Source organism: Mus musculus, chromosome 6 (genome assembly GCF_000001635.26).
Source record: "Mus musculus strain C57BL/6J chromosome 6, GRCm38.p6 C57BL/6J".
Lineage (NCBI taxonomy): Eukaryota > Metazoa > Chordata > Mammalia > Rodentia > Muridae > Mus > Mus musculus.
This window is the reverse complement of record NC_000072.6, coordinates 142,932,878-142,959,845: the sequence shown is the minus strand read 5'-3', so window position 1 is coordinate 142,959,845 and position 26,968 is coordinate 142,932,878. Positions and strand designations below refer to the sequence as shown.

At 45.4% G+C, this 26,968-nt stretch overlaps 1 protein-coding gene across 9 annotated transcripts in view; it reads left to right on the top strand.

Moving 5' to 3' along the window:
* Positions 1-26,968, top strand: part of St8sia1 (ST8 alpha-N-acetyl-neuraminide alpha-2,8-sialyltransferase 1) — a 167,988-nt gene that overhangs the window by 29,683 nt on the left and 111,337 nt on the right. The window contains exon 2 of one of the 9 annotated variants that reach the window (XM_011241574.1): positions 13,659-13,764. The exons of the other annotated variants lie outside the window; for them this stretch is intronic. Within the exon in view, the coding sequence (XP_011239876.1) occupies positions 13,745-13,764 (20 nt within the window). The 5' untranslated portion in view covers positions 13,659-13,744. The remainder of the gene's footprint in view (positions 1-13,658; positions 13,765-26,968) is intronic. 9 annotated transcript variants of the gene reach the window in all.

Genomic DNA, 26,968 nt, shown 5'->3' with positions numbered 1-26,968 from the left:
GGACATCAAGTGGAAGCAGGGAGATCAGCTTTCAGGGAGGAGGGAGGGTTTGTCATAGGAGAATAAAATGGGGTAGTGGGTAGAGGCCTGTGTTTTTGAGAGATGGGAGGGTGTGGTTTCTGTGTGGAAACTTCTCAAGCCACCAATGGAGACTCAGGAGACAGGCTGGCTTAGGGGTCAGTGGAAGACTGGTTCCAGTCTCTGACTGCCTTTACGACTTGTTACTTGTGAGATGGGGACCAACACTAGCAGTGTTAAGATCACCAGGGAATTTGGGAGTCGGAAGATGTATTAATTCATCAAAATGGCTCTGTGTATAAACACAGGAGTGTAGGACACGTGTGTGGGTGCATGTGTACATGTGTGTGCATGCATGTAGATGCCAGAAGTCAACCTCAGGTGTCATTTCTGAAATATCATCTACCTTGTTTTGTTGAGACCGGGTCCCTCGCTGAGCCTGGAGTTTACAGAGTAGGCTAGGCAGGCTGACCATAGAGCAACAAGAACCCTTATCTGTCTGCCTCTCCAGCCATGGATGCTCAAAGCTCCAGATAGTGCCACACTGTCCTGATGAGAAGGATATATCTGTCAATGTATGGCATAGATATTAAATGGCTCTCATGAGAGATTATGGAACCAACTTTGAAAGTATATCTTGGGAAAAAGTGGTGTAGTATGTTTCGATAGTTAAGAAGTAACCTAGAAGTGCATATTGGTACATACTTGTAGTCCCAAAACTTGGGAGACTCTGACAGGGTGAGAATCATGAGTTTAAGGCCATGAAGAGCAGCTGCCTCAACAACAAGCAAGCAAGCAATCAAACAAACAAACAAAGATGCAACCCAAAATAAAATGTTATAGTTACGCTATAGCTTAAAATATGGAAGGGTCTCAGCAATAATCATCATAGAAAATAAAATCTATTATTGGGATTTATTGGATATAAAATGTGCTCGGCTTCGTTCTTAGCGCTTGTCCCTAAGGCAACTCTACCCAGGAGCAAAACGGTAGAGGTGGCTTTCCGGTCAGGAGCTGTTTAATTTAAACCTCCTGCTCTCTTCTGATGGCAGTGGGCAACCGAGGCACAGATGCATCTCTCGTAATCACACCTTGGTTTCCTTTCTCCGGTACCAGGTACCATCGTCAGTCCAGCTTTGATTTGCATAATGTAGCCACATCGGACTCACGATTGTCCTGGATCAGACCTCATGGTGTTGATGTTGTGCGCCTGAGCTCTCCTTTTCTAGGATCACATTTCCCTGCTCTTTACCAGTCCAGTTCGTCCCTGCTCACCTCCTGGGGTTGTGTGACAGTGACTGTAAACAATGCTTCAGACAGTCGCTCCCATTAACCTAATGGCACCCTGGCAGTCTTCATTGCCCAGTGGCCTGTAAAACTTTCCTTGTAAGTTTGCTCTGAGATCAGATCAGGCAGTTAGACATGCCCACACCAAGATCTAGCGTGTAATTGATGCTCAGGCCACGGGGACATTCCTTAGCTAGCCTTCCTTTAGCCTTCTCCCCTCTGGGGCTGTGTTAAAGGCATCTCCTCTGTTTCCTTCTTCACCCCCCTCTCTTCCTCTCCCGTAGTTCTTTTATCTTTTTGTGTGCAAGTGCAGGTGTGTCAGCACACCCCAACTTTTTACTTTGTGACAGTCTCTGGTTTCACCATTGCATATGGCCCACACCAGTCCACAAACTTGTTGGGATTGCCCTGCCTCAAACCTCTGATCTCACACAGGAAGAACAAGGATTGTAGACCTGCAGTACTATACCCGTTCCTTGCATCTAGGGATTCAAACTCGGGGTTCCGACTCGGACCGTCACACTGGCATGGCAAGAGTCACTTCCCTAGGCCTCTCTGTCTTCTTTATGGCATGTGCCTATGGTTGAAGCTACTGGGGAGACCGAGTCAGGAACTTCAAGACTTGCTTGAGCTCTGGAGTACTTTTCAACCACATCAAGATCTTGTCCCAATCCCAGCACTTGGGAGGCAGAGGCAGGCGGATTTCTGAGTTCGAGGCCAGCCTTGTCTCCAGAGTGAGTTCCAGGACAACCAGGCCTATACAGAGAAACCCTGTCTAAAAAAAAAAAACCACCCCCCCCCAAAAAAAAATCCTGTCCCAAGATGAAATAGGCAAAAAGAGGAAGAGAAGAGGAGAAAAAATGGGAAGTGGCAAGAACGGGTTGTTTCTGTAGAATTTGTCCTGCTTCTCAGGAAAGAGGGCAACTTTAGCAATTAGTTGGGCTAACAGAATGATTGTATACATCAGTTTAGAGTGGTGCTTGCTTGAAATCTGTGGTTTATCTTGGAATGATGCTCACTTCAGTTGTTCTATAGTCTCTCTTAATGGTATCGGGAAGTTTCTAGTGAAATACAAGGCTTTCAAGCTTTTGCTCAAATTTGGTTCTGTGGGAAGCTGTGTGACCATAAGCCAGTTGCTTAGCGGAGGTGAGAGGTGCAGAGGTGAGAGATGAGAGCTACAGAGGTGCAGAGGTGGGAGGTGCGGAGGTGAGAGGTGTGGAGGTCAGAGGTGCAGAGGTGCAGAGGTAAGAGATGAGAGCTACAGAGGTGCAGAGGTGAGAGGTGCAGAGGTGCAGAGGTAAGAGATGAGAGCTACAGAGGTGCAGAGGTGGGAAGTGTGGAGGTGAGAGGTGAGAGGTGAGAGCTACAGAGGTGCAGAGGTGAGAGGTGCAGAGGTGCAGAGGTGAGAGGTGTGGAGGTGAGAGGTGCAGAGGTGAGAGATGAGAGCTACAGAGATGCAGAGGTGGGAGGTGCAGAGGTGAGAGATGAGAGCTACAGAGATGCAGAGGTGAGAGGTGCAGAGGTGAGAGGTGCAGAGGTACAGAGGTGCAGAGGTGGGAGGTGTGGAGGTGAGAGCTACAGAGGTGTGGAGGTGAGAGGTGAGAGCTACAGAGGTACAGAGGTGAGAGGTACAGAGGTGCATAGGTGCCCCACTTCAGTGACTTGACATGAGCAATAGATCAATGACTTCATGTTCCTCACATTTACTTAAGCATATCACAGTATTATTATGTATCTGGTTTTTGGAAATAATGCACATTGGATGCAAAACAATTTAAAATTTAGTAAAAGGATGAAAAAGACCCCTTAATTCTGTCAGTGGTACTCAGCGTAAGCTCATGGTTTGCGTGTTTCCTTACTCAGTTGTGCCGTTTGTAGACTTAGATTTTTATCTTCCTTATTCACCCCAAACCACGCTCATTTGCATCCTGTCATATAATTGTTATTTTCAAAATTGTGATGATATGGCTTTATGATTTTTATTTTGGAAAAATAACATTTATTGTAAGTTTTTTTTTATTGTTGTTTTCAACAACTTACTATACAGAAGAGCTAGCTTTCATAAAAGGCAATTCATGCTGCTGACAAAGTTGTATATTGACCCTTTAAAAACTTTTCAGTCTGTTAGGTGAATGACTATATTTACAGAGAAATAAAGAATCCTTTAAAGAGCCAGGCGTTGTGGGCGCACGCCTTTAATCCCAGCACTTGGGAGGCAGAGGCAGGTGGATTTCTGAGTTCAAGGCCAACCTGGTCTACAGAGTGAGTTCCAGGACAGCCAGGGCTACACAGAGAAACTCTGTCTTAAAAAAAAAAAAAAGAATCCTTTAAAGAATTCTGTTTTGTGGCAGAGAACATGGTAGAGTGCTTGCCTAGCATGTGAGAAGTCTGGGTTGAAACCCCAGTGTTGAATAAACTTGACATATTGACAGCCATCCTAGTACTTGGGAGATTAGAGGCAGAACAATCAGGAGTTGAAGATCATCAGAGCTGGCCTGGGATTTAAAAAAAAATGTTGGAAATAGTGTTAAAGGTAACACCATTTATTTGTAAAATAAATGGCATCTAGCAAGCTTTCCTGTCCCGTGTTTTCAGATGTCCCGTGCTTCTGTGTACGTTTAAAGCACCTGTCTGTTCCTTGTGCATCCATTACAGACTCTCTTCTGTAGAAGCATCTACAGTAAGCATCCTTTTTTGTTTGTTTGCTTATGTGTGTCACAGGTTCTCTGTAGCCTTCAGACTCACCACAGCCCTCCTGCTTCAACCTCCCCTGTGCTGGGAATTAACATCTTGTCAGTGTGGTCCCTACCATCAGCTCCCGAACTGCCTCAGATGGTTGGTTGCTCATAGGATGTCTTTGACTTTGGCCAAGGGCACTTTGGGTTTTTCTATCTTTGAAAACAGCAGAGGGTGCTTGCGTAAGTCCCAGGCGCACAAGGACTAGTAGATGGATGAAATCTCCTCAGATGGCTTTTCAGGAGGTCAAAGCAGCTAAGAGAGCTGCCATACACTGGATCTGACCTGACAGTGGCCCCTCCCTGTGAGGGCCTTTATCTGGGGGCACTGACATACATGGCTATCTCTCCCAATTATCCTCCCAATTCTAGTACAGAGGATAGCAGTGTCTTATCAAACTACCTCCAACAAGTTTTTGTTTTTTTAAACTTGGTCTTAAGCAATTAAATTAAATTGTAATATAAAAGGAAAGGCCACTTTACTTCAAGCGGAGAAGGCTTACTTCTGATCTTATGTCAAGGCAAGAGAAGAACAGTTCAGTCAAAAGAGAAACATTGCAAACTGCAACAGCAGCTTTGGGACTTCCCTAACATTAGAAGGTGGGGCGTGTCTGCAGCGGCCTGAGGTTGGGTTACAAAGTGACCAAAGCCCCACAAGACCTCTAGTTGGATCAGCACTTGGAGGTTGTATGGTGTAGAGCAAGAGACCATTCCTCTGTCATTGTCCTGTGAAGTGGCTAGCCACAGGAGACACCCTGTGGTGTTTGGGGGCCAGTGTTCTTCAGAGCTGTTTGTGTTTATCTGTCTCACACCTCATGCCCCGTCTCACTAAATGTCTAACACATATCTGTTGGATGGATTGAAACAGGACAGCCTTGGAAGCCGGTAGACAGCTGTCTGGGTACCTCTGAGGTAAGGCTTCATTGATGAGACTCTAGCTCACTCAGCACACCTCCATTCATTGCTTCAGGAACAACTCAGGGTCTCCCTGTGCCAGCCAGTGTCTGTCATGGTGCCTCATGTTAAGCCGTGAGGTCACAGTTGCTCATATTCTTTTAGATGGAGCACATGAAGACATGTCAGCCAAACCCAGCATCCTCCTCCAGTCCCACAACTGTGTTGTTTGTTTTTGATGCAGGCCTACTATGCAATTCAGGCTAGCCTGGGACTCATCTCCTGCTTCAGTCTTCTTAGTGCTGGGATTACAGGTTTGGGCCACCACATCTGACTTTACTTCCTCTCCTTTCTTTATTTTGGAGACAGGGTATGATGTGCCTCAGGAAGGTCTCAAATGAGCTTCCTATGATGCCCAGGGTGACTTTGAACTCCAGATCCTCCTGCCTCTCTGAGTGCTCAGATTCCAGACTTGCATGCCCAAGTTTGGTGTATGTGCTCTTTGGGTTGCGATCCAGGGTCTGGTACATGCCAGGCAAGCACTCTACCAACTGGGATACATCTACAGCCTTCCACTCACTTTTTTTTTAATGGGAAAAAAGTAAGCACACATTCAATGTCCCTTTCAGAATTTACGGTGTATGTCTATATTTGGTACAGTACAGCAAGCACCCAAACCATTCTTGTTCATTCAGTTCTAGGCCTGTTCTATGACTGACAGGTGTCCCACCTGTGAGCTCCTTTGTCACCCTTGGTATCATAGGGAGTTCATTTGAGACCTTCCTGATCTACATCATACCCTGTCTCCAAAATGAAAGAAGGAGGAGAGGAAATAGTCAGATGTGGTGGCCCATATCTAGGTCTAGGAACAAGAATGGTTTGGGTGCTTGCTGTAGTGTACCAAATATAGACATTTAAAGTGCTCTCTCCCCCAGTATTTCAGAATGCTCAGGATAGAAAGAGTCGGTAGGTATTCCTAGACATCTGTCTGTGGGGCAAGCTAACAGCTCTCACCCATAGGATACAGCCTGAGGTGCAGGGTGGCTTGGGTGGGAACACGCATAGCCTAAGCTATTGCTGTACTGACCCAGCCACCTGGGGTAAGGATGGGGGCAGGGCTGGGCAGTGAGACCCTGGGAGTCAGGATGGGAGAAGAAACTCACTTTGGAGGGAAAACAAAACCCACCATTTTTCTTTCACTCCATTTCTGAACCAGCATTTTTGTTTTGTTTTGTTTTGTTTTGTTTTGTTTTGTTTTGTTTTGTTTTTTGTTTTTAACAAAGTCTAGGTTGGCCTAGAACTCCTGTCTCATTACTTGCATCCCTACCAACTACCAACTAGCTAAGGTGACTTTGAATTCCAAATCCATGTGTTGGAATTACAGGTGTGCACCACCATGTCTGTCTGGCTTTTATTCTCTTAATAATGGCTCCACTGTGTTGTGTGACAGAACTTTCAAGGGAGACTTAACCCATGGCTATCCAGCCTAGACAGGGAGATCACAACAGATCAAAGTATGCATGCTACCAAAGTCCAACTTGGTGAGTCATGAGAGTTACTGAGGTCACTTACAGGAGTGTGGGGGAGGGGTTACTTACAGGAGTGTGGGAGAGGGGTCACTTACAGGAGTGTGGGGGAGGGGTTACTTACAGAAGTGTGGGGGAGGGGTCACTTACAGGAGTGTGGGGGAGGGGTTACTTACAGAAGTGTGGGGGAGGGGTTACTTACAGAAGTGTGGGGGAGGGGTCACTTACAGGAGTGTGGGGGAGGGGTTACTTACAGAAGTGTGGGGGAGGGGTCACTTACAGGAGTGTGGGGGAGGGGTCACTTACAGGAGTGTGGGGGAGGGGTCACTTACAGGAGTGTGAGAGAAGGGTCACTTACGGAAGCAGAAATGACTCAAAGACAGGTACATCAACAAAGCCCACCCAGTATGGGGGACAGCTCCCTAAAGCTGGGAACTTGGACCACACAGGCCAGCCTGCAGGTAGCTCAACAGGTTGGAGGGATCCAAGCGACTCTGGTCTAAGCCTCCAGTAGGCACGCGGTTTCAGCTTCTTCCAGGCAGCTGGTCTGGCCTCAGAGTCTTTGCATTTGGCTTCCCCCCTTAAGAGGGACTCATAGTTTTTATTGCTTAATCTGGTGGTAAGTGAATGTGGTCAGTTTTAGGGACTCCCCGAAGTTATTTTGAGTGGTTTACTTCACCTTTAAGGAGTTCAATCTTGGAGGAAACTGTTACAGCACACAGCCATCACTAGCATCCCACCCCACTCTACCTCCCCTCCCACTTAGCTGTTTTGATGAGTCTCTGCCTTGATTGAATCCTGGTGGGGGAAGAGTCCACCCTCTGCTCACAACCAGTGTTCTTACGTGGAATCCTAGTGTATGCTACCCACAAGAGGCCCTTCTCTTCCTTTCCAGGCCAGGGGTGTCATCTTGGCTTGTCACTGCTCCACTCGTTGTCGGTTGTAGCATCTCTTTCATTTCTGACTCAGCTTTCTTCACAGCCCAGGAATAGAATATTGATCTGGGATGGAGTCTGCTGCTCCTTGCTGTAGACATCCTTGATATTTACGATGGTTGGTTTGGAGCCTCCCATACATCTCCTCCCATGTTTTCCCTCTGCCTATGGAGAAGTGGTAGCCATGATAAGAACATGACACTCCATTGCTGCCCCTGCCTACCTTCTCAGTTTTTCCCTGTGTGTGTCCACTGGGTGCCAGAAGGCCTGCTTCTTCTCTGCCTTGGCCGGCTTACTAACAGGCTGAGAGGAAGCTAGTCTCTAACCGTGATGGTGTTCTTAACTTAAAAAGTCACGGTGGTTTCTGTGAGGCACTCGGAGAAGAGGAAACAGCCTCCTATTTTGATACAGTTACTCACTGAATAAGGGGCTGTATCCTCAAACCTGGTCATTCCAATGCAGAGCCTCATACATAGAGCAAATGCTCTACCACAAAAGGACACCCTGAACAAACAATATGGTGCTCCCTCTTTCCCTCTCCCTCCTCCATCTCTTTCCTCTCTCCTTTTCTCTTCTCTCCGTGACTGTGCCTTGCTGTCTTGCCTTGTGTCATCTCCTACTGTCAGCTCTTTTTTTTGCTGTTTCTCCTATCCCAGGGAGCTCAGGAGTAGATCTTGTCTACCAACAAACTGGGGAACGATGCCTTCCTGGCCAGCTTCCAGATCTGTGTTCTCTTATGTCCTCTCTCTTCTTCAGGAAGGGAAGAATCCACACTCCTCAGCATGCTAGCCACATGAGGATACAGGGCTGGCCTGCTGGTTAGTCTCTATAGTGGCCCTTTTGGGGACCGGGTCATGTAACCAGGTACCTCACCTGCTGCACCTCCAGGATGAAAGCCCACTGAAAACCCTGTGACAAAACGAAAGACCCAGCAAAGACGCTGTGAGATTGTTCCTTGTGTATCAGGTTCCAAGATTTATCACTTGTACACAGTCCAAAAGCTTTTAAAATAGAGATGCAATATGGGAAATTAAGTTCAGATTTAATTAACATTTACCGAGCCCCAATTACGTGTGAGCACCATGGTACAGGCTGTCTGCGCAATGTGTCTGTTGCGCTAACCCCAGATTTTAAGCTTAGTTTTCTAAACAATGATATCTCTAGTAATATAGTTGTTTATTTTTGGTTTCCCTATGTTAATTCTGTTTTATGCATTATATGTTATATGTTGCATTTAACACTCACAAGCACTAAGTGAGGAACATGTTATTGACCCTCTTTCATAGAGAAAAGGCTATACTGTTTGCCCAAGATGGATCTTTAATGGTAGTGACCAGCATTCAAGGAATGTTCAGTGTTGTTCCCTCTGATAAGTTCTGGATGAGTGCTGACAACATCCTGGTGGCTCTGTATTATGACATCATCCTGGTGACCCTGTAGGGTGACATCATCCTGGTGTGTTAGTGGAGAGACTGAAGCCCAAGAAAATGAAGGAACTTAGCTGTTATCCTGTGGGTGAATGGCCTTTCTCCAGGGCTCGGTACCTTCCTTTTTGTAGGAGGTGTTTAGTCTTCACACTGAGGATTTCAGTCTTGTTATTTGTATCTTTTCTTTTGAGATAGGGTCTCACTTTAAAGCCTAAGCTGCTCTACTGCTCACTATGTAGCCCAGGTTGGCTCAGAACTTCGCAGCAATCCTTTCAGCTCCAGCCTCCCCGAGTACCGGGATTCCAGGCAAGAGTCACCACACGAGCTACCACACATTTTGCTGAGACGATGAATCCTAGGTTAAGGTTATAAAGCTGCAGTCCCGGAATGGGAGTTACAGCCCATCTACCCCTTTCACTTTCTCTAAAACCACAGCCTTGAGCCTTCACCAGGCCAGGAAGGGGTCCTCCCTCCTCCATCTGCATCTGCCTGATGTCTGCGTAGTAAAGAATTCACCTGCTCCCTTCAGTGCCTCTATGCTGGCCTTCCTCCTTTTGGCATCGGTGAGACGTGTGCGGTGGAAATACATTATTAACTGTGCTGTGGTCACGGAGCTGAAGCCCGGACTCCTGTGAGAAGCCAGAGTGGCAGAGCTCAGCAGAGAGGTTCTGTGAAACAATTGCTGTGTAACAATGTAGCGTCTGCCATTCCGCTTGGCGGCTGAAAGCCCCAGAGAACTTTCTTTGGGCTTTGGAGCCTGCCTCTGAAATGTCTGTGATAATGTTCGGTGTTATTCAGGAAGGTATCTCAGAGTTGCAGTGCACATGTGTAAAATGAAACCGTGTATTTTTCTAATAAAACTAAAGCTTAATGGAAGGGTGTGAGGCAGTATAGAAGCTCTCTGGATCTTAGCCCTGCCGACCAGTCATGGTAGACTTCCACGTATAGCCTTCTGAATGGTGCCTAGCTAGGATACTTGAGGTGAAATCTACAGGTTTTGCCAGGACGACTGGCATGCGTGAGAGCTATTTTAAGCAAGCAGGGATGTATAATCCTCTTCCTGCAGATGATGTCTGTATCAGCCACATCTATGCTTGTCATCTGTCAGCCAAGCTACTCTATCATCATCCGATCTCTCATTTAGTCAATTATCTATTCATTATCCATCGAGCATCTATTTATCTGTCATCGTTTACCTAGTCATCTGTCAGTTTTCTGTCTGTATCTAGCATCTGTTATCTATCACTGTTTTTCTAGTGTTTATCTATCCTATCTAGCATCCATACGTCTGTTACCTATCACTTATCTAGTTATCTATCACCTATCATTTATCCTCTATCTATAATCGATTAATTATATGTATATCTATCATTTATCATGTATAATTTATCATATATCAGCTATCCTTTATCAGCTATCATGTTTATCAACTATCTGCCTGCCTGCCTGCCTGTCTGTCTGTCTGCCTGTCTGTCTGTCTGCCTGTTTGTCTGCCTACCTGCCTGCCTGTCTGCTTGCCTGCCTTTCTGTCTACCTGTCTATCTATCTACCTGCCTGCCTACCTGTCTATCTGCCTGCCTGCCTGCCTATGGCCTATCATGCATTTATCATTTATCCTGTACTCTGATGCTCAGCCTCCAGGATGGCTCTCAGTTTCCCAGCATCCCTCTCCCTGGTCCTCGTGCCCTGTGTTGTCTTCTCTCATTCTGAGTGTGGGCTGCATTTAGAGACTCACGTCTAAAATAGAACAGAATACTGCAGAGATGATGGGGCATCCCTCCCTCTGAGACTGGGTTAAGAGCAGCCTATGGCTTCATTTGGATGGCCTCTTTCTCTCTGTTGGATTATTGCCCCACTGTGGGCAATCTAAGGAGAAGCCTGTGCAGAAGGAGACTGAGGTCTGGTCAATGGCCAGGGAAGAACTGAGGCCAGCAGCAGCCCTGGATAGGAGCCTAGAAGGGTGTCCCTTGTTTCTGGAGACTGCAGCCCCAGCGAACAGCTTGACTGCAGTGTCACGAGCTGAGCTGAGCTGAGCTGAGCGCAGAACAGAGAGAACATGAGTCCTAAGGGTGGGGGTAACTTGTTACATACCTCTAACAACAGCTGCGAAACAGTTACAGTTTTTTTTATTAAGTTTACTGTTTTATTAAATTGGATTATTAAACATCAAAGCGTGCAGCCAGTCATTTTGATTGCGTTCTCTCCTCTCCCATCAGTGCACGCTCATTAGTATTCCACCCTGCATGGATTTTACAGAGCAAATCAATGGTAGATGTTTTCCCAGGGTTTGGTCTTTGACTACCCTTGCATTTATGTTAATTTTTTTTTCTATAAAGACTTTAGAAATCATCAGAAAATTGATGTCAGCAATTTTTAAATTTTGTGACTATTTATAAATGATTTACTTTTGTTCTTTTTAAATAGTGTATCTATGTGTGGGTATGTCCCCATGAGTGTGGGTACCCACAGAAGCCAGAGGCATCACCGTGCCTGGACCTAGAGATGCAGGCGATTGTGACCTGCCTGACACGGGTTCTGAGAACTAAGCTCAGGGCCTGGCAAGGGCATTACATGCTTTTCACTGCTGACCCATCTCTCCAGACCTTGCTTATGACTTTTAAACCTTTGTGTCCTAAGACATTTTCATCTAGTATTTTTATGATTGGGCTGGTGACCTATCCTCACTATTCAGTTTGGTGCCACCACTAAAATAAAGCCAAACCCAAAGTAGACCCTTCCCAGGGCTGTGAAATGTCTACCATACTTGATGACCCTCTCTATGTGTGAGCCTAATTTAAAAGTGTGACTTTTCTTCCTCAGGTTTCTTCTAGTTTTCATTCAAAACTCAGACTTGTTCAGTTGCTGTGGCCTTACAGTGAAGTTTTAGGATTCTTGTTGCTATTGTTCGTTTGGGATAGTGGCTGGGCCTGGATCTCACTGTGTAGAAAAGGCTGGCCTCTAACTCACAGAAATCTGCTTGTCTCTGCTTCCCAGATGCTGGGCTATTTTAATATCTGATAAGGAACCGCTTACTATTTCTTGTCATAATTTTCTCTTAGGTGCAATTGAGATAGTTTTTCAACTTCACTGAAACTTCTTGAGTTTCAGTAATTTATTCATTCTTACTACAAAATTGAAACTTCTTGCCTGAGCATAAGATATATTTCATTAATATTCAAAGCTTATTTTACTTCCCTACATAGAGTATTCAGGCTTGTTTTTCATAGATTGCCATAGTTCTATGGAGATAACTTTAAAGGTATGTCAAGCCCATCCTTCACTCTTCTGTGACCTCACCACAAAGCACCCTGCTTGCCCTGCAGTGTCTGAGAGGTTGTTGTTTGGATACTAAGGTACTGACAGTTATTTTCATCCAGCTCTCTCATTAGAAGTCTCACAGTAACAGTTTCCTGGCTCGTCCCTTCCAGTTTGCTAGGAATAGACTGATCTGTGTACGTCGTTTGTAAATGGCGATAGTTTCCTCTTTCCTCACAGTTGTTTCTTATGCTTCCCTGTTCTTTAATGAGGACAAGTTTGGTGTTCCCTTCTGCGTTTTTCATGCTGAGTTTCATTACTTTCTCTCCTTACTTGGCTCTCAGTACTCATTGGCTTCTGGCTCTGTGACCCTGAGTCAACGGCTCACTTAAGGAACAGAGTAAAGGTTTCAGAGGCAGAGAAGGGCTGAGCAAGGGTTCAAATTCAGGGTCCTCTGCTCCCAGCTCACTCTCTGAACACTGCCCCGTGCAACCTAAGTAGAAAGGACGTGGGGCCAGCAAGGTGGCTCAGCGGGTAAAATGGCTTGTCACGGGAGCATGAGAACCTGACTTCAGTACTGGAAACCCACGATGGAAAGAACTTGACCTCAAAATGCTGTCTTCTCTCTCTCTCTCTCTCTCTCTCTCTCTCTCTCTCTCTCTCTCTCTCTCTCTCTCTCTCTCTCTCACACACACACACACACACACACACACAAATACAAACCCAAAAACAGGGCTGGAGAGATGGCTCAGCATTTAAGAGCACTGACTACTCTTCTAGAGGTCCTAAGCTCAAGTCCTACCAACCACATAGTGGCTCACTATCTGTAATGAGATCTGATGCCCTCTTCTGGTGTGTCTGAAGACAGCTACAGTGTACTCAACATACATAAAATAAATAAATAAATTTAAGAGAGAGAGAGAGAGAGAGGGAGGGAGAGAGAACTTGGAAATGCCTTTGGGTGCTGGCTGGTTTCTAGCCTCTCTGCATATTGTTTCTGGCTACAGTAAGTCTAGTCACCAAGACTTATCCCAGAATGCAAGTTGCTGCCACTGACTTCATCATAACCACGGTTGCCATTGTGGTGACCAGAAGCATGAGGTGCTTGATTGGCTCTAAGAACTGCAGGTCCAGGCGTGGCACTGTGGCACTGTGAGGTGGTGAGCTCTGGGACCTACCTGAATTTGTCTTCCTTGACTGTTCTGAAGTGTCCCCCCCCCCCCCCCCCCCCCGTCTCCTGTTACACTCTCCTGTGCTTCTCAGCCATTAGGCAGGAAACAGCTCCCTGGGAGAGGCTGAAATTAAATGGATCCGACTTCTGGAAAGGTCATTATTTTAGGAGGGGGAGCCCCAGAGAGAGGGAAGGAAAACAGCTTAGATCTTTGTGGAGGAATGGAAAGCAAGAGGCAAAACAGACGCTGTGCAAAAGACAGGAAACTAGTCTCTGCTTAAGAACTTGGTTTGCAAGGCCGGGGAGATGGCTCTTGGTTAGAGTGCTTGCTATGCAAACATGAAGGATGGGGTTCCTCCCCCAGAACCCACATAATTGCCAAGGAGATTCAGCAGCTGTCTGTATTTCAGGGCTTGGATCAGGGGACCTCACCAACTCCTGAGCAGAATGGAGAGCCAGACGTGCTATATCTGTGAGCTCTGCGTTCCACTGAGAGATGGAGCCTCAGATCCTAAGGTGAAAGGTGATGTTGGAAGACTCCTGACTTCAGGCCTTGATGCACACACACACACACACACACACACACACACACACACACACACACGCACACACCTGAGAAGTACAAAATCCCAAACTCCTTCATATGCTTGATTTTTGAGTTTCTGTCAGTGACAGGAGATCTTGAGCAGCTAGGACAGGACTCAGCAGAGGGTTGGGAGCTGTTGCCTGCTCTGGGGATGTATGTATGTATGTATGTATGTATGTATGTATGTATGTATGCATTCATGGTACCAGGACCATGTATCTATCTGTGGTCTCTCTCTCTCTCTTTCTCTCTCTCTCTCTCTCCCTCCCTCCCTCTTTCTCTGTATGTGGTGTGTGTTTCTGTCTGACTGTCTCTTTGTGTGTTTCTGTGGTCTGTGGGGTGTGTCTGTCTGTCTGTCTGTCTGTCGGTGTGATAGGTTGGCAGAGATAGGAGGCAGAGATAGGAGTTAAGTATTGTTTCTGAGAAGAAACTCAAATGACCAATAAGTCTATGAAAGAGTGTTGCTGGAGTTGCTGAGTACCAGGGAGGTTTGATAAGCAGCAGGGAGATGCAGATTAAACCCACAGCGAAGGGATCAGTTGAAGGCTTTTGTTTATTTTAAGACAGAAAGTAACACGTTGGTGAAGCCACATATCAAAGTGCATGGCGAAAATATAAAATGGTACAGTCAATATGGGGGGGCCTCAGAAAGCTTAGGATGGCTCTGCTGTGCCTTGTGGCTGTCCCACTGTCTGTCTATACAGCTGTTTCTGGCTGCATGTCCATCAGGTGTGGCATGTGTTCATCCAAGAAATATCTCCAGTCATTACCCACTGCTGCTCATGTCTGCTGAGATGCCCATCAGCAGGTGAAGGGCTGACAAGACGGTGGTGCGCCTCTTCAGTGGAATATAACCAGCTGTGAGCGAGTGCTGTTGGCTCATTTCCAGTAAGGTGGATGGAACAAGGGGATATTATAGTAAATGAAATAAGTCAGATGCAGAAAACACATTATAACTGGTTCTCACAAATGAAAGAGTCCAGCTGAACATACAATAGTATCCCAGAGTCTTGCGGAGAGAAAGGAGGTGAGGTAGTGACTTATAAATCATAGAAATATCATCACTTCTAGTTCTATTGCATGAAAGGACAGCACATTTGTAGTAGCATATCAGATATTCCCTGTATATCTAGACGAGGGATGTAAAGGTTTTACACAAAACAAATGGTAAAGGGGTAGAAATGTCAACTCATGATTTGGTCAGCACAAATGGAGACTAGAGATACAGATTGGATGCTAATAGCACGTCCTGCTCTTGTAGAGGACTGGAGTTCTATTCCCAACACCTGCCTCAGGTAGCTGACAACTGCTTGTAACTCAGGCTGTAGGGAGCCTGATGCCCCCTTCTGGCCTCCACAGGCAATTGCACTCACATGCACATACCAACTAACACTCATAGTTTAAAAACCGTAATAAAAATTGCTACAAATGAAAAAAATACTACTCTGTACTTCATAAACATGTGTATTGTATGTTAACAGAGAGGTTGTTTTAAGTAAGGAGATGGGAATATTCACGACTCACTAATATGGAAGTTGACAAGAAAGGATCTTCTAGGTGGTTTTATGGCCGTAGACCATATATACATGTACTGACTTATCATGCTGACCTCTGTAATGTGTACAGATGGCAGTCACTCATTACGATTAAAGTGTCACTCTTTCTGTGAGCTGAATCTAGAATGCAGGCAGGGTAGCCCAGAATGCACAAAGCTAAGAGATTCAGCAAAGACCCTCAGGATGAGAAAATGATTTTGTAAAGTTCACAGAAGAGAAGGAGGAGGGCTGAGGTTGTAGCTCAGCGGGCTGAGCATCCGCCAAGTCCTGGGTTTGATCGCTAGCCCCACACAGGCTGCGTGTGGTGGTACCTACCACCTGTAATCCCAACACTGAGGGGGTGTAGGCAGGAGAGAGAGAAAGAGAGAGAGAGAGAGAGAGAGAGAGAGAGAGAGAGAGAGAGAGAGAGAGAGAGAGAGAGAGAGAGAGAGAGAGAGAGAAAGCAGAGGAGGAGCTAAACATATATTAAATAAGACCAGAGCCTCAAGCACTGCTACCTCAAAGGGAGCGGCCAGATAAGCCTGATACTTTCCAGATACCCTGGTCTAGTTGCATCAGGAATTGTATTTCTCTCTGCCCACCGAGCCTGCTATTATTTCCCCATTTTTCTTTAACATTTTCTTCCAGTTGTCAGGTGGGGTTCTTAAATGTCTCATGACAGCCACTTTATTAGCAAAGCATTAATTGTTTTCACGTGTTCTGCTCAGTAGACGCTCTGGTGAGCAAAGTTAGCTATTGGCGTGAGCTCATGAATTGAGGGGGTTAGCCACCTGTTTGGCGACTCGTCTTTTTGGTGAACATGACTTAGGCCAGTAGGAGAGATATGGAAAGGCTGCCCAGTCTCAGGTACATTCTTGGATGGCTTCCCAGTTCTTTCCCGTTGCATCTCAGCTGCGTCTGGTTCTACTGGGATTGAGCTATTAGGACTCTGCATTGGTTGAGGGCTCACAATATCCCATTCACTTTTTGTGTGTCCTCTCAGATAGATCAGCTCAGTTCTTTTGTGTATAAGCATGTGTATGTGCGCTCATGTTTATGTACGCAGTTGCATATAGCCGTGTGTTTGTGTGCACATGGAAGTTGAGATCAGCCTTGAGTGTCATTTATCAAAGCCCATCTACCATTGTCCTTTTGAGACATGGTTACTCACTGAGCCAGAGGCTCACTGACTAGATCCAGCTTGCTGGACACTGTCCAGGGGTCCACCTGTCATCCCACCCATCTCTGGAGTAACAAGTGGCACCTCCACACTGGGCTTTTACGTAGGTGCTGAGGGCTAGACCTGAGGTCCCCTACACATGGCCAGCAGTGTATAGTCAGCTCATGTCTCTAAGGATTGTAAAGCGCTTAGTCCAAATATTGCATCTCATTCCACAGCACACTCAGACTCCTGTGAACTCACAGGGGACAAATACAGCCCAGATGCTTTCTCTGGACTTTTTCTTTTGAGGGGCAGACATGTACAAAAGGGAAGTCTCAACATTTGTGTTCTGTGCAGATATCAATGTTGGGAGGGGGCGGTTTCTTTGTTCTTGCATTCTGGCTGAGGAGAAAACAGTGACAGAAATGCACACACAGGGAGATAGTTGCAGTGAAGATGGTTTACTGAACTAAAGGCAGAAAGCAGATACAGGAATATGGAGAGGGATGGAGACACACATGCACTCACATACTCACATGCACATACATGCACATGTACACACATATACACACATGCACACACACATGCACGCACATATACACACAGACACACATACACATATACACACATGCACATATACACACAGATACACACATGCACACACAAACACACACACACACACACATACACACACACACACACACACACACACGCACACACACACAGAGAGACTAGAGTTTTACCATTCTATCTATCTTGTCTGTTCTAGTCGGTGCCATCCCTTGTCTGATCCTAGGCTTAAACTATATCTTTGCTCTTTTATGTTCTGTCAGAATTGGTTTGAACTAGATGTTGCTTATTCCTTTTTGGGATTTGTTGAAGGTCTCCTGTTTGATTTCACAACTGTCTGCCAGTTACAATATCCTGTTATTTCAAGTTTAAGACATCCTCCTATTTCAAGAAGGATGTGTTGCTGTGAACGGGGCCAGAATCCGAACCAATCAACCTGCACAGACAGAAGGACCAAAGTACAATTCAGGGGTGGGGGTGGGGGTGGGGTGTCTGTACTGCCTGAGCGGGTGTGTTTGATATTCTTGTTTGCTATAGTGATGAGATTACCCAGCAAAGGTACTTGAAGATGAAGGGTGTTTTCTGGCTCATGGTTTGAGGGTACAGGGCATCCCCTCAAACAGGTGCATTCCAGGCTGTGGCCACTGTGGCCTGATGCTGCTTATTCACTCCTCAATCAGGCAGCAGAAAGAGAACAGAAACAAGTCTGAGCTCTAAAGCCTGAAGACATGGCCCTACCGACCCACTTCTTCTTAAAGGTTCTAGAACCTTCCAAAACGGTACCCCTGACTGGGGAGGAAGTAGTCGGAACACCTGCTCTGTGGTGGAGCTGGGGGTAAGAGGGGTGACATTTTATATTCAAACTACACAGAGACAAAAGAGCTTATGAGCATTGGTGCACGGTTCTCAAGCCAAAATACATCAGTAGTGGTTAATTTGTGAATTCGCATTCTTACATGCCAAAGGGCTAGGCTGATGCTCTCAAATAATTAACGTGTTAACTGAGTGAATAAATTGCTCTGATGAAAATGTTTTAGAAGATTTTAGCCTTGAATAATGGGCCTGGAGTTGTAGCCCAAAGGTCAAGTTCTTGCCAGCCTGCCGCAGGCCTTCCGTTCAGTCCCTTGCACCATAAGACAAACAATAATGGCATACCCAAGAGTGTTGCCTACATAGTTTTGTAAGGTTTTAAACTTGTTTATAATACTCCTTCAGGGCTTTGTAGAAATCCAAACACCCGATTACTTTTGCATCTTCTACACTTCTGTAACGGCCATTCTCGGCTGACACTTTCAATGCAAACATAATTCGCCTTTGGTTCATCCAGCCATGGCTAATTTATATTTACCAATAAAAGCAATAGCAATTGAAAAGTCATAGTCACTGCCCACCACACCACACTGAAGCCACTCTGACAGACACATCCTTGCTGATGACTGTGGGGATTCAGACCTACGCATGTGCTCCCACACAAAGCAGCCATTGTTCCTCTGCCAAGTGCGACAGCCAGGCTTCCGTGCAGACTGCGAATGAGAGTCCTGGGTAAATGGAGATGTGATGATCTAGTATGTGATAACTAAATATTCATAATTCTTCTAAAAAAAAATACCAGGTGATCGAAGAAGAGAGTGTTGTTATAAATCTGAATGACAGTCCATGGAAGGATGTCATTCACTTCTTTCTGTCTTATCACCGGAATCCCATTGCTAGGATCCTGTTGGGCCAATATGCTGTCTGAAAGGAAATAGAGTCTAGATGGAACATTTGCTGTATGTATTTATTAAGAGGAGAAGGGGGACATTTTGATATTCACTCCACCTTTGAAATAAGAGTCTGGAGTTCATAGAGGTTCATGTACTCATCCTGAGCTTTCTTTGTGTGTGTGTATGTGTGAACACATGTGTGCATGGGTATACATGCTTGTCTGTACCTCTGTGTGTGTATGCATGGACATGGACATGTATGTGTGTATGTGCATATGTGTGTATATATGCATGCCTATGTGTGTCCGCATGTGTGTGCATGTGTGTCTGCATGTGTGCGTGTGTGTGTGTGTATGTGTGAACACATGTGTACATGGGTATACATGCTTGTCTGTACCTCTGTGTGTGTATGCATGGACATGGACATGTATGTGTGTATGTGCATATGTGTGTATATATGCATGCCTATGTGTGTCCGCATGTGTGTGCATGTGTGTCTGCATGTGTGTGTGTGTGTGTGTGTGTGTGTGTGTGTGTGTGTGTGTGTGTGTGTGTGTGTGTAGGTACATAGAGCACCCCTCAGGCGTTGTTCCTCAGGTATCATCCACTTTGAGTGTTTTTGTTTGTATGTTTGTTTGTTTGTTTGTTTTTGAGACAGAGTTTCTCTATGTAGACCAAGCTGGCCCTGAACTCAGAAATCTGCCTGCTACTTACTGCCTCCCAATTTCTGGAGTTAAGAATGTGTACCCCCACTACCAGACTAGCTTTGTTTTTTGAGAGAGGGTCTCTTGATGTCTAGGAGCTTACCGGGTAGGGAAGCTTGTCCAGCCAGTGAGCCACCAGACGCCTCTGTCTCTGAATGCCACCCCACCCTCTTACATTGTCCCGACTCTGCTTTCTACACTGGCACTTTACAAGCTGAACTATCGTCCCAGCCCCGATTGTAGTTTAAACATCATGCAAGTCTCAGTAACATCAGGAAAAAAAGAGCACTGTTTTCACAAATTCCTGTCTAGGAGATAAAACCTGAAGGTCTCTGACGGTTAGGTCATAAAGCCCCTTGTCTTAGTGTGGGTTTCACTGAAGTGAAGAGACACCATGACCACTGCAACTCTTATAAAGGAAAACATGTAATTGGGATGGCTTAGAGTTCAGAGGTTTGTTTTCTTCTCAGCATGGTGGGAAGCATGGTGGTATGCAGGCAGCTGTGAGGCTGGAGAAGGAGCTGAGAGTTCTACAAACGGATGCAAAGGCAGCAGGCAAAGAACTGGTTTGAGTATCTAAGACCTCAAAGTGACATACCCACTCCAACAAGAACACCATTTAATAGTGCCATTCCCTGTGGGCTCTTAGGGGCCTTTTTTTTTCCAACCTACTGCACCAGTCATAACTGAACCCCTGTCTACTTGCCAAGTTAAATCTGCTTTGTAAATGACTACATGCTTGTTTACCACGTGAACTGTGCCTACAGACCACACCAAGTGCTGGTGGCAGTTACTACCTCAAGCTAGGACTTTCTGAAATTTAGGGATTGAGAAATTGACAAATAGATGTTTAAGCGCACTGTTGTTGATAGTCTTGTATTTTTGACAAGTAAGGAGGTTATACGATCCTGTCCTTTCACTCTAGATGTTACATGTGCTTAGAAACAAAAGCTTACAATAAAAAGACTCTCTTCTCTGCCTGCTGCTCGTTTTGTTACATTGTTGAAAAATAGTTACAGCTTGACACTGGCCCGTTGGGTTATTCCTTCACTCTGCTTTATCTTTCCCTATGGAAACACTCTCCTATTCTCCCGCCCCTTGCCTCTACCTCCTGCCTGCAAACAAGTCTTCGGCATCTGTCTGGTCTGTTTGCATCTCACTCTTGGCCATTCCTCCATCTCCTTTGTTCACCACTCCCACCCTGTGCTCTTGGAGGCCTACTGTGCACCCTCCCCCCACCATACTTGGATGTGTGGCTGAGGATGCTCATCTTCTGCTTGCCTTTCCAAATCCACACTTGGAGGCAGAGGCTGGGTCTTACACACCTTCAGTCCCAAAGCCTTTGTCACACAGGGTGCACAATAAATACCAGACAGATGAAAGACTGAAGGAGTGAGTGGTTCTCTTACTCTCCTTTGTCTGCGTCTTGTACGTCTTCTGTGACCCACAGTGTCAGGCCTAGAAGATTTATTCAAACAAACAGAAACTCTCATTGAATTGAATTAATTTATGGGTTTTGACCTCATCAGTTCTTCTATTTTTCTGCACTGAGGAAAACTAATTATGTTTGCCATTATCAGAGTGCCTGGAACAGTCCACAGCTGCCGGCTGGAAGGCTTCCAGGGGCTGCTGCTTCTGTCAGCTCTTCTGGTCGACTTGTGTTTGCCTTTGGTTGGTTCATTGGGTGCTGCCGTGTTGATGAACACATTTTATGGGAAGAAGAGTGTAGGGCAGTCAGCAGTGTCTGTGGCCGGACATCTCTAAGTCCTTGGAGGCTCCTGATGTCTTTTTGTGTGATAATCCCTTTAAAAAACACACTTTTAAAAAAATCACTTAAAAAAACAACCCTCTTGGCATCCATATATGTAAAGGCACACATGTGCCTTGTGTGCATTCACATGTTAGGGCCACAGGTGTGCCTGTGTGCATGCACATGTTAGGGCCACAGAAGGCTTGCTGTCATTCCTTATACCTGCCATCATTTTTTTTTCCTTTTTTGAGGCAGGTCTCTCAATGGCCTAGAATTTGTCAAATAAAATGGGCTGCCAGCAAACCCCCAGAGAGCCAGAGAGCCATCTGTCTCTCCCTCCCCAGCTCTGCTATCACACCTAGCTTTAAACATGACTTCTGGGGATCAAACTCAAGTTCTTGAACTTGCAAGGTAAACATTTGCTGATTGAGGTATCTCCCTCATCTCCCCTCCATAGCACCCTCCCCCCAACCCCAGGGCCAGCAAGGTGGTTCAGTAGATACAAGTGACTGTCACCTAGCATAACAATTCCTGCCTGGGACCCATGTAGTAGAGATGTTGTTCTTTGGCGTTCACATACAAGTAGGGCCACATGAGCACACACACCCACACACACACAGACACACACACCTCCCTAATGAGAAGAGAGCACGACATTACTTCTGAGACTCAGTGTTGCTTGAACATTCTTGTCTGGGTGGAGGATTCTTCCAGCACACCACACTGTAGCCCTAACCTAACCTAACCTAACCTAACAACCTAACCTAACCTAACCTAACCTAACAACCTAACCTAACCTAACCTAACCTAACCTAACCTAACCTAACCTAACCTAACCTAACCTAACCTAACCTAAGCAGAGAACTCATCTCTGCCTTCCTCACAGCCATGCTGCCCGGAGTTGGGTCCTTGCTGAGGGCTGTGCCGAAAAGCGATAGAACACTAGAGCTGGGCCTCTGTTTTACTGCAGTCTATGCCTCTTGGCTCGTCATCTCTCAAACTCCCCTCTTGGACTATCTGACTGCTTCCCTTTGCTATGAAAACAGCTCGTGTTTACTGTCAGACTCTCAATAATCACCACCATTTATAGCCACGTTGGATATGCTGGGAGTTTTGCACAGCCTATTAGATGTCTGTCATCTATAATCAACTAATTTTGCAAGTGAGAATATGGGACAACAGAAAGCTCAGAGACTTGACTAAAGCCCGAGAACAGCGTGTGGACAACCATGGCTCGCAGCTCGTGCCCTTCCTCAGCTGCGTGGTGCTGCCTTGGAAGGTTGTGGGGCTTTTAGGATAGGGATCCTTGCTGGAAGAAACAGGTCAATGATTGGGAATTTGGTATTCTATAGCCTGACCCCACTTCTTGTTCTGTTGGGATATAAGGTAAAAAATGTGTAGTTTGATAAGGAAGAACATGAACAGATTGGAAGTTGTTGACCAGGCTGGTGCTGAGAAAGCAGATGCAAGGGCTAAGAGATTATTATTGTTCAAGAGAAACTACATATGCTGCTCTAGGATGTTCGCTGCTTTTGGGTGTGTGCTCACTGGGGTGTGTGCTCACTGGGGTGTGTACTCACTGGGGTGTGTGCTCACTGGGGTGTGTGCTCACTGGGGTGTATGCTCACTGGGGTGTGTACTCACTAGGATGTGTGCTCACTGGGATCTGTGCTGCACAAGAGCCTATGAATCAAAAGCTCCAACTTGTGCAAATACAAATTCAATTGGGAAGAAGAGAGTGAGAAGTGAGCGTGCCCTTGAAGGAGTTCTCGTCTGTATAGGGAAGTGGTTTCCTCTAGTTCAGCCACCAACACCCATATATGCATGCATCACTACAGTTCGGGTCCAAGTGGGATGGCAGCAGAACTTGGCACCATTAGGCAGCTGAAACCAGTTCACCAGGAAATGAAGATGCAAGAATGAGGCATTGGTTTAGGCTTGCCCTAAGGTTCTAGAAAATGCCGGGTCTGATTCCCGAATGTCCTAAGAGGCCACTGGGTAAAACTGTGGAATTTCCAAAGAAGAGATATAGGCACAAGTGGAGCAAAACCAGGAAACAGGCTGCATCTACTGTAGATGTTAGAACTGAAGAGGTGGGGCTGCCAAGGCAGATGGAACCCAGCTGACTCCATTGTGAGTCCCAGATGTTGAACACGTAGCTCTAGGATTTGGTGTTGGCTTTGCTAGGTTTTGCTTTTGCTATGGCCTCATCTTTTACTGCTAAACTAAAGTTTTACCTGTTTGGAATAGAGATGTTTATTCTATACTATTGTATATTGGGAGTGTGTAACTTGCTTGATTTTTATAGGGGCTCCCAATTAAGAGATTATTTTGAGTTCCCAGAAGAGACTTTAATGTAGAGATAATCTCTTGAAGTGAGTGGAAGCATCACCTGTCATTAGAGGCTGATTGGCCAATGAGCTGTGGCAAGATTAGAAGGCGGGACATCAGTAGAGGGAGAGAAATTCTTAAGACAATAGTGAGGGCAAAAAAAGATTCACCCAGAAACTCTCAGAAGACTGTCGCATGAAACTGAGGACCAGGTAACCAGCCATGTGGCATGGCTTAGAATACATTAAATGGGATAAGTTATGGGCTAGTCAGAAGACAAGTCTAAGCTTTTGGTCTAAGCATTTATTGATGTATAAGTAATCTCAGAGTTGTTATTTCATGAACCTGGGTATGGGTGGAAAGGCCCGAGGTTACAGATGGCTTTAACTACACTTCAGATTTCTGACCAATTGTGAAGCTATTAAAGACTAACAGGGACTTTTGAAATAGAAGAAATTCATTTTGCAAATAGCCCTGTGCTTATGGGACCAACGTGTGAATGTGAAATGTTCTCCGTAGGCTCATGCTTTGAACACTTGGTCTCTAGCATGGCACTGGCTCTGTTTGTTTTGTTGTTTTGTTTTAAGACAGGGTTTCTCTGTGTAGCCCTGGCTGTTCTGGAACTCCTTATCTAGACCAGGCTGGCCCCGAACTCAGAAATCCACCTGCCTCTGCCTCCTGAGTGCTACAGTTAAAGTCCTGTGCCACCACCACCTGAAGCATAGCACTGCTTTTGTTATGGAAATATTTAATCTTAATCGGGGGCTTCTACCCCACCTTTGATTTTTCAATTCCCAGATAAAAGACACACATGACTTTAATTTATAATAAGCCTTTAACAGGACTAAAGCTGGACAGATATCTACTCCTCTATGCTATTAGAATCTACTTTCCTATCAATAACCCCAAGTTACTACTTACTCTGTTCCACCTGGGCTGCCCTTAACTCCAACTGGCTAGTCCTCATGGCCATGATTTTAAGATTCTTACCCCATGGTATCTTCTCCTCTCTCCACCTTCCTCTCCTCCTCGTGGCTTCCCCAGAACCCAAGTCCAGGAACCCCAAACCCTACCTATGTCTCTTCTGCCCAACGATTGGCTATCAGCATCTTTATTTAACCAATAGTTTTAAATTAGTGAGCAAGGTCACATTGTGTAGATGGATTCTCTCATTCCTGGGAGCAACCAGGCCTTGGGGGCCAGTATTTATCTTTATAACACACATTAAAAGATCTAACCTCAATAGTTTTAAGATGTTATAGGGTCTTTAGGAGGTACAGCCTCACCAGAGGGAAAGGATCATTGAAGACAGGCCTTGAGATTTCATAGTCCAACCCCACATCCTGTCTACTCTTTGGTTCCTAACTGAGGACACAGTGTGAGCACATGGCTTATCTTGCTACCTCTGCCCTTCCCCACAATGATGGCTATCCTCTCAAGCTGTAAAGCAAAACCAGGCCTCTTACCCATAAGTTCTTTCTAGTCAGGCTTTTAGTTATAGAAGCAAGAGGAGTAACTAGTACAGCCTGTCAGTAGAGAAATTAGGATGCATGGAAGTAAGGGCTTTGCTGGGCCATTGAGGGCCTGCCCTCTTCCATCATACTGGTCGGAGACAGCCTACCCAACAAGGGAATTCCTGCTTTCAGTCATCCCATCCTCCAAGAAAAGCAAGGCAAGGTGCAGCCCAGATTTACTTGGGTCACTAGGCAGTACATTGGATGAAATTATTAGCATTTTGAGCATGGTTGTAAGGATCGTGGCTATGATGTCGTCCTTTTAGATGAGTAAAGTAAGGGAAAGTTTGAGCCTAAGCATATGACCACATTGAGATGATGAGAGAAAGGAGAGTCAATTTATCAGGAAAGAGGGAGAACCAATCAGAGGAGAAGGGGTAGTTGCTAGGCTGGATGACATTCTTGTCATGGCTTAAGAGAAGTCGGGATGAGGAAGACATGAGAGAAAGAGAAGGCTGAATGGTTGGGTTTCATCGTCATGGTTTGCTTTGGTCTAGCGTTTCCATTTCTTCATCAGGGAATAAGAGTGTTTGCTTTCTGCCATTATATATTACTAGTGCGTGACTCGTGTTTTTAATTTTGCAGGGGTTTACAATTAGGAGAGTGCCTGATTCTGGAGAGGCTCTAAACTTAATCTGCCCCATAGTGCCTGCCTGTTAAGACTTTCAGAGACAAACTGAGTGCATTTTATATTGGGAGATGACATTGGAGGCTTTTGGTGAAGGGTGGAATGTTATGATTTAGTGACAGGTGCTTTGGTGTCAGGTTGACAAGGAGAGGGGCTTGGTGTAAATTCTTTATTGGGTGTCCTGGATTAGGACTCACCCAGGAACACATGTCTGTGGGAGTGTTCCAGGTAAAAGGAAGATGTATTCCAACATGGAAGTCATTGTCTCATGAACTGGGGTCCCAGACTGAATAACAAGGGTAAGAAGAAGAAGAAGTGGCTCTCTGAGTATCTGCACCTATTCCCCCTCTGCTCCAGACTGTAAGGCCACCAGCTGCCCTCACACACTGGCCACCATGCTGCCTTCCCCGCTAGTGGGCTTTACTCCCACACAATGAGGCAAAGCAACCTCTCCTACTTGATGTTGCTTTTTGTCACAACACGGAGCTAAGCATTGAGTGCAGCAAGTCAGCGTGACGCTTGAAGAGAGCCTGAAAACCAGACCCGGAGAGAACGAACATTAACGTATTTTTTTTATCTTGTCGTAATATTTTTTAACTATTAATTTCTTTTTCATAGAGTTTTCTCTAACAACCAACAATTACCCCTTCATTTTCATGGTGTCTAAATATTAAATGTCTGCAAAGTGAGAAAGTTCTATGGATTCGAGACACCAAAAAGATACAGAAATGTCTATGTGGCTAAGGTAGAGGACCTGCTTGGATTGGACTATGTGTCCGATCCCTAACACCATGACAAATATGTAGACACTTACAAGATGAAAATGACACCCTGCATGCCCTGGTATATCATTTCCATTCTTTTAAAGGGATAAGTGTCAATTTTATCTTGGTAGTCTCTCAGTAATTTTTTTTTCCACATACACACTTTAAAATCAGAAAACACCATAAATTTCCAAGTTGAGGAAGTTAAAAGAAAGATGTTAAAAGTTGAAGTGGATAATACCATCTGGCTTTTGGTTTTCTGAGCTCTCAGAAAAGGCTAATAAAATAAGAAGAGAATATAAACAGGCTTAAACTTGTAGGAAGAAAAGATAGTGGAAGCAGAGACAATAAATAAGCAGATGAGAGATAGAAACAAAATTCTAGGAGACAAGGAGCAGACGGTCCAGTGGTGTTTGACTGGGACAGCAAAGAAGTCCAACATTTGAGTGTCTATGGTGTGGAGCAAGCGAGGA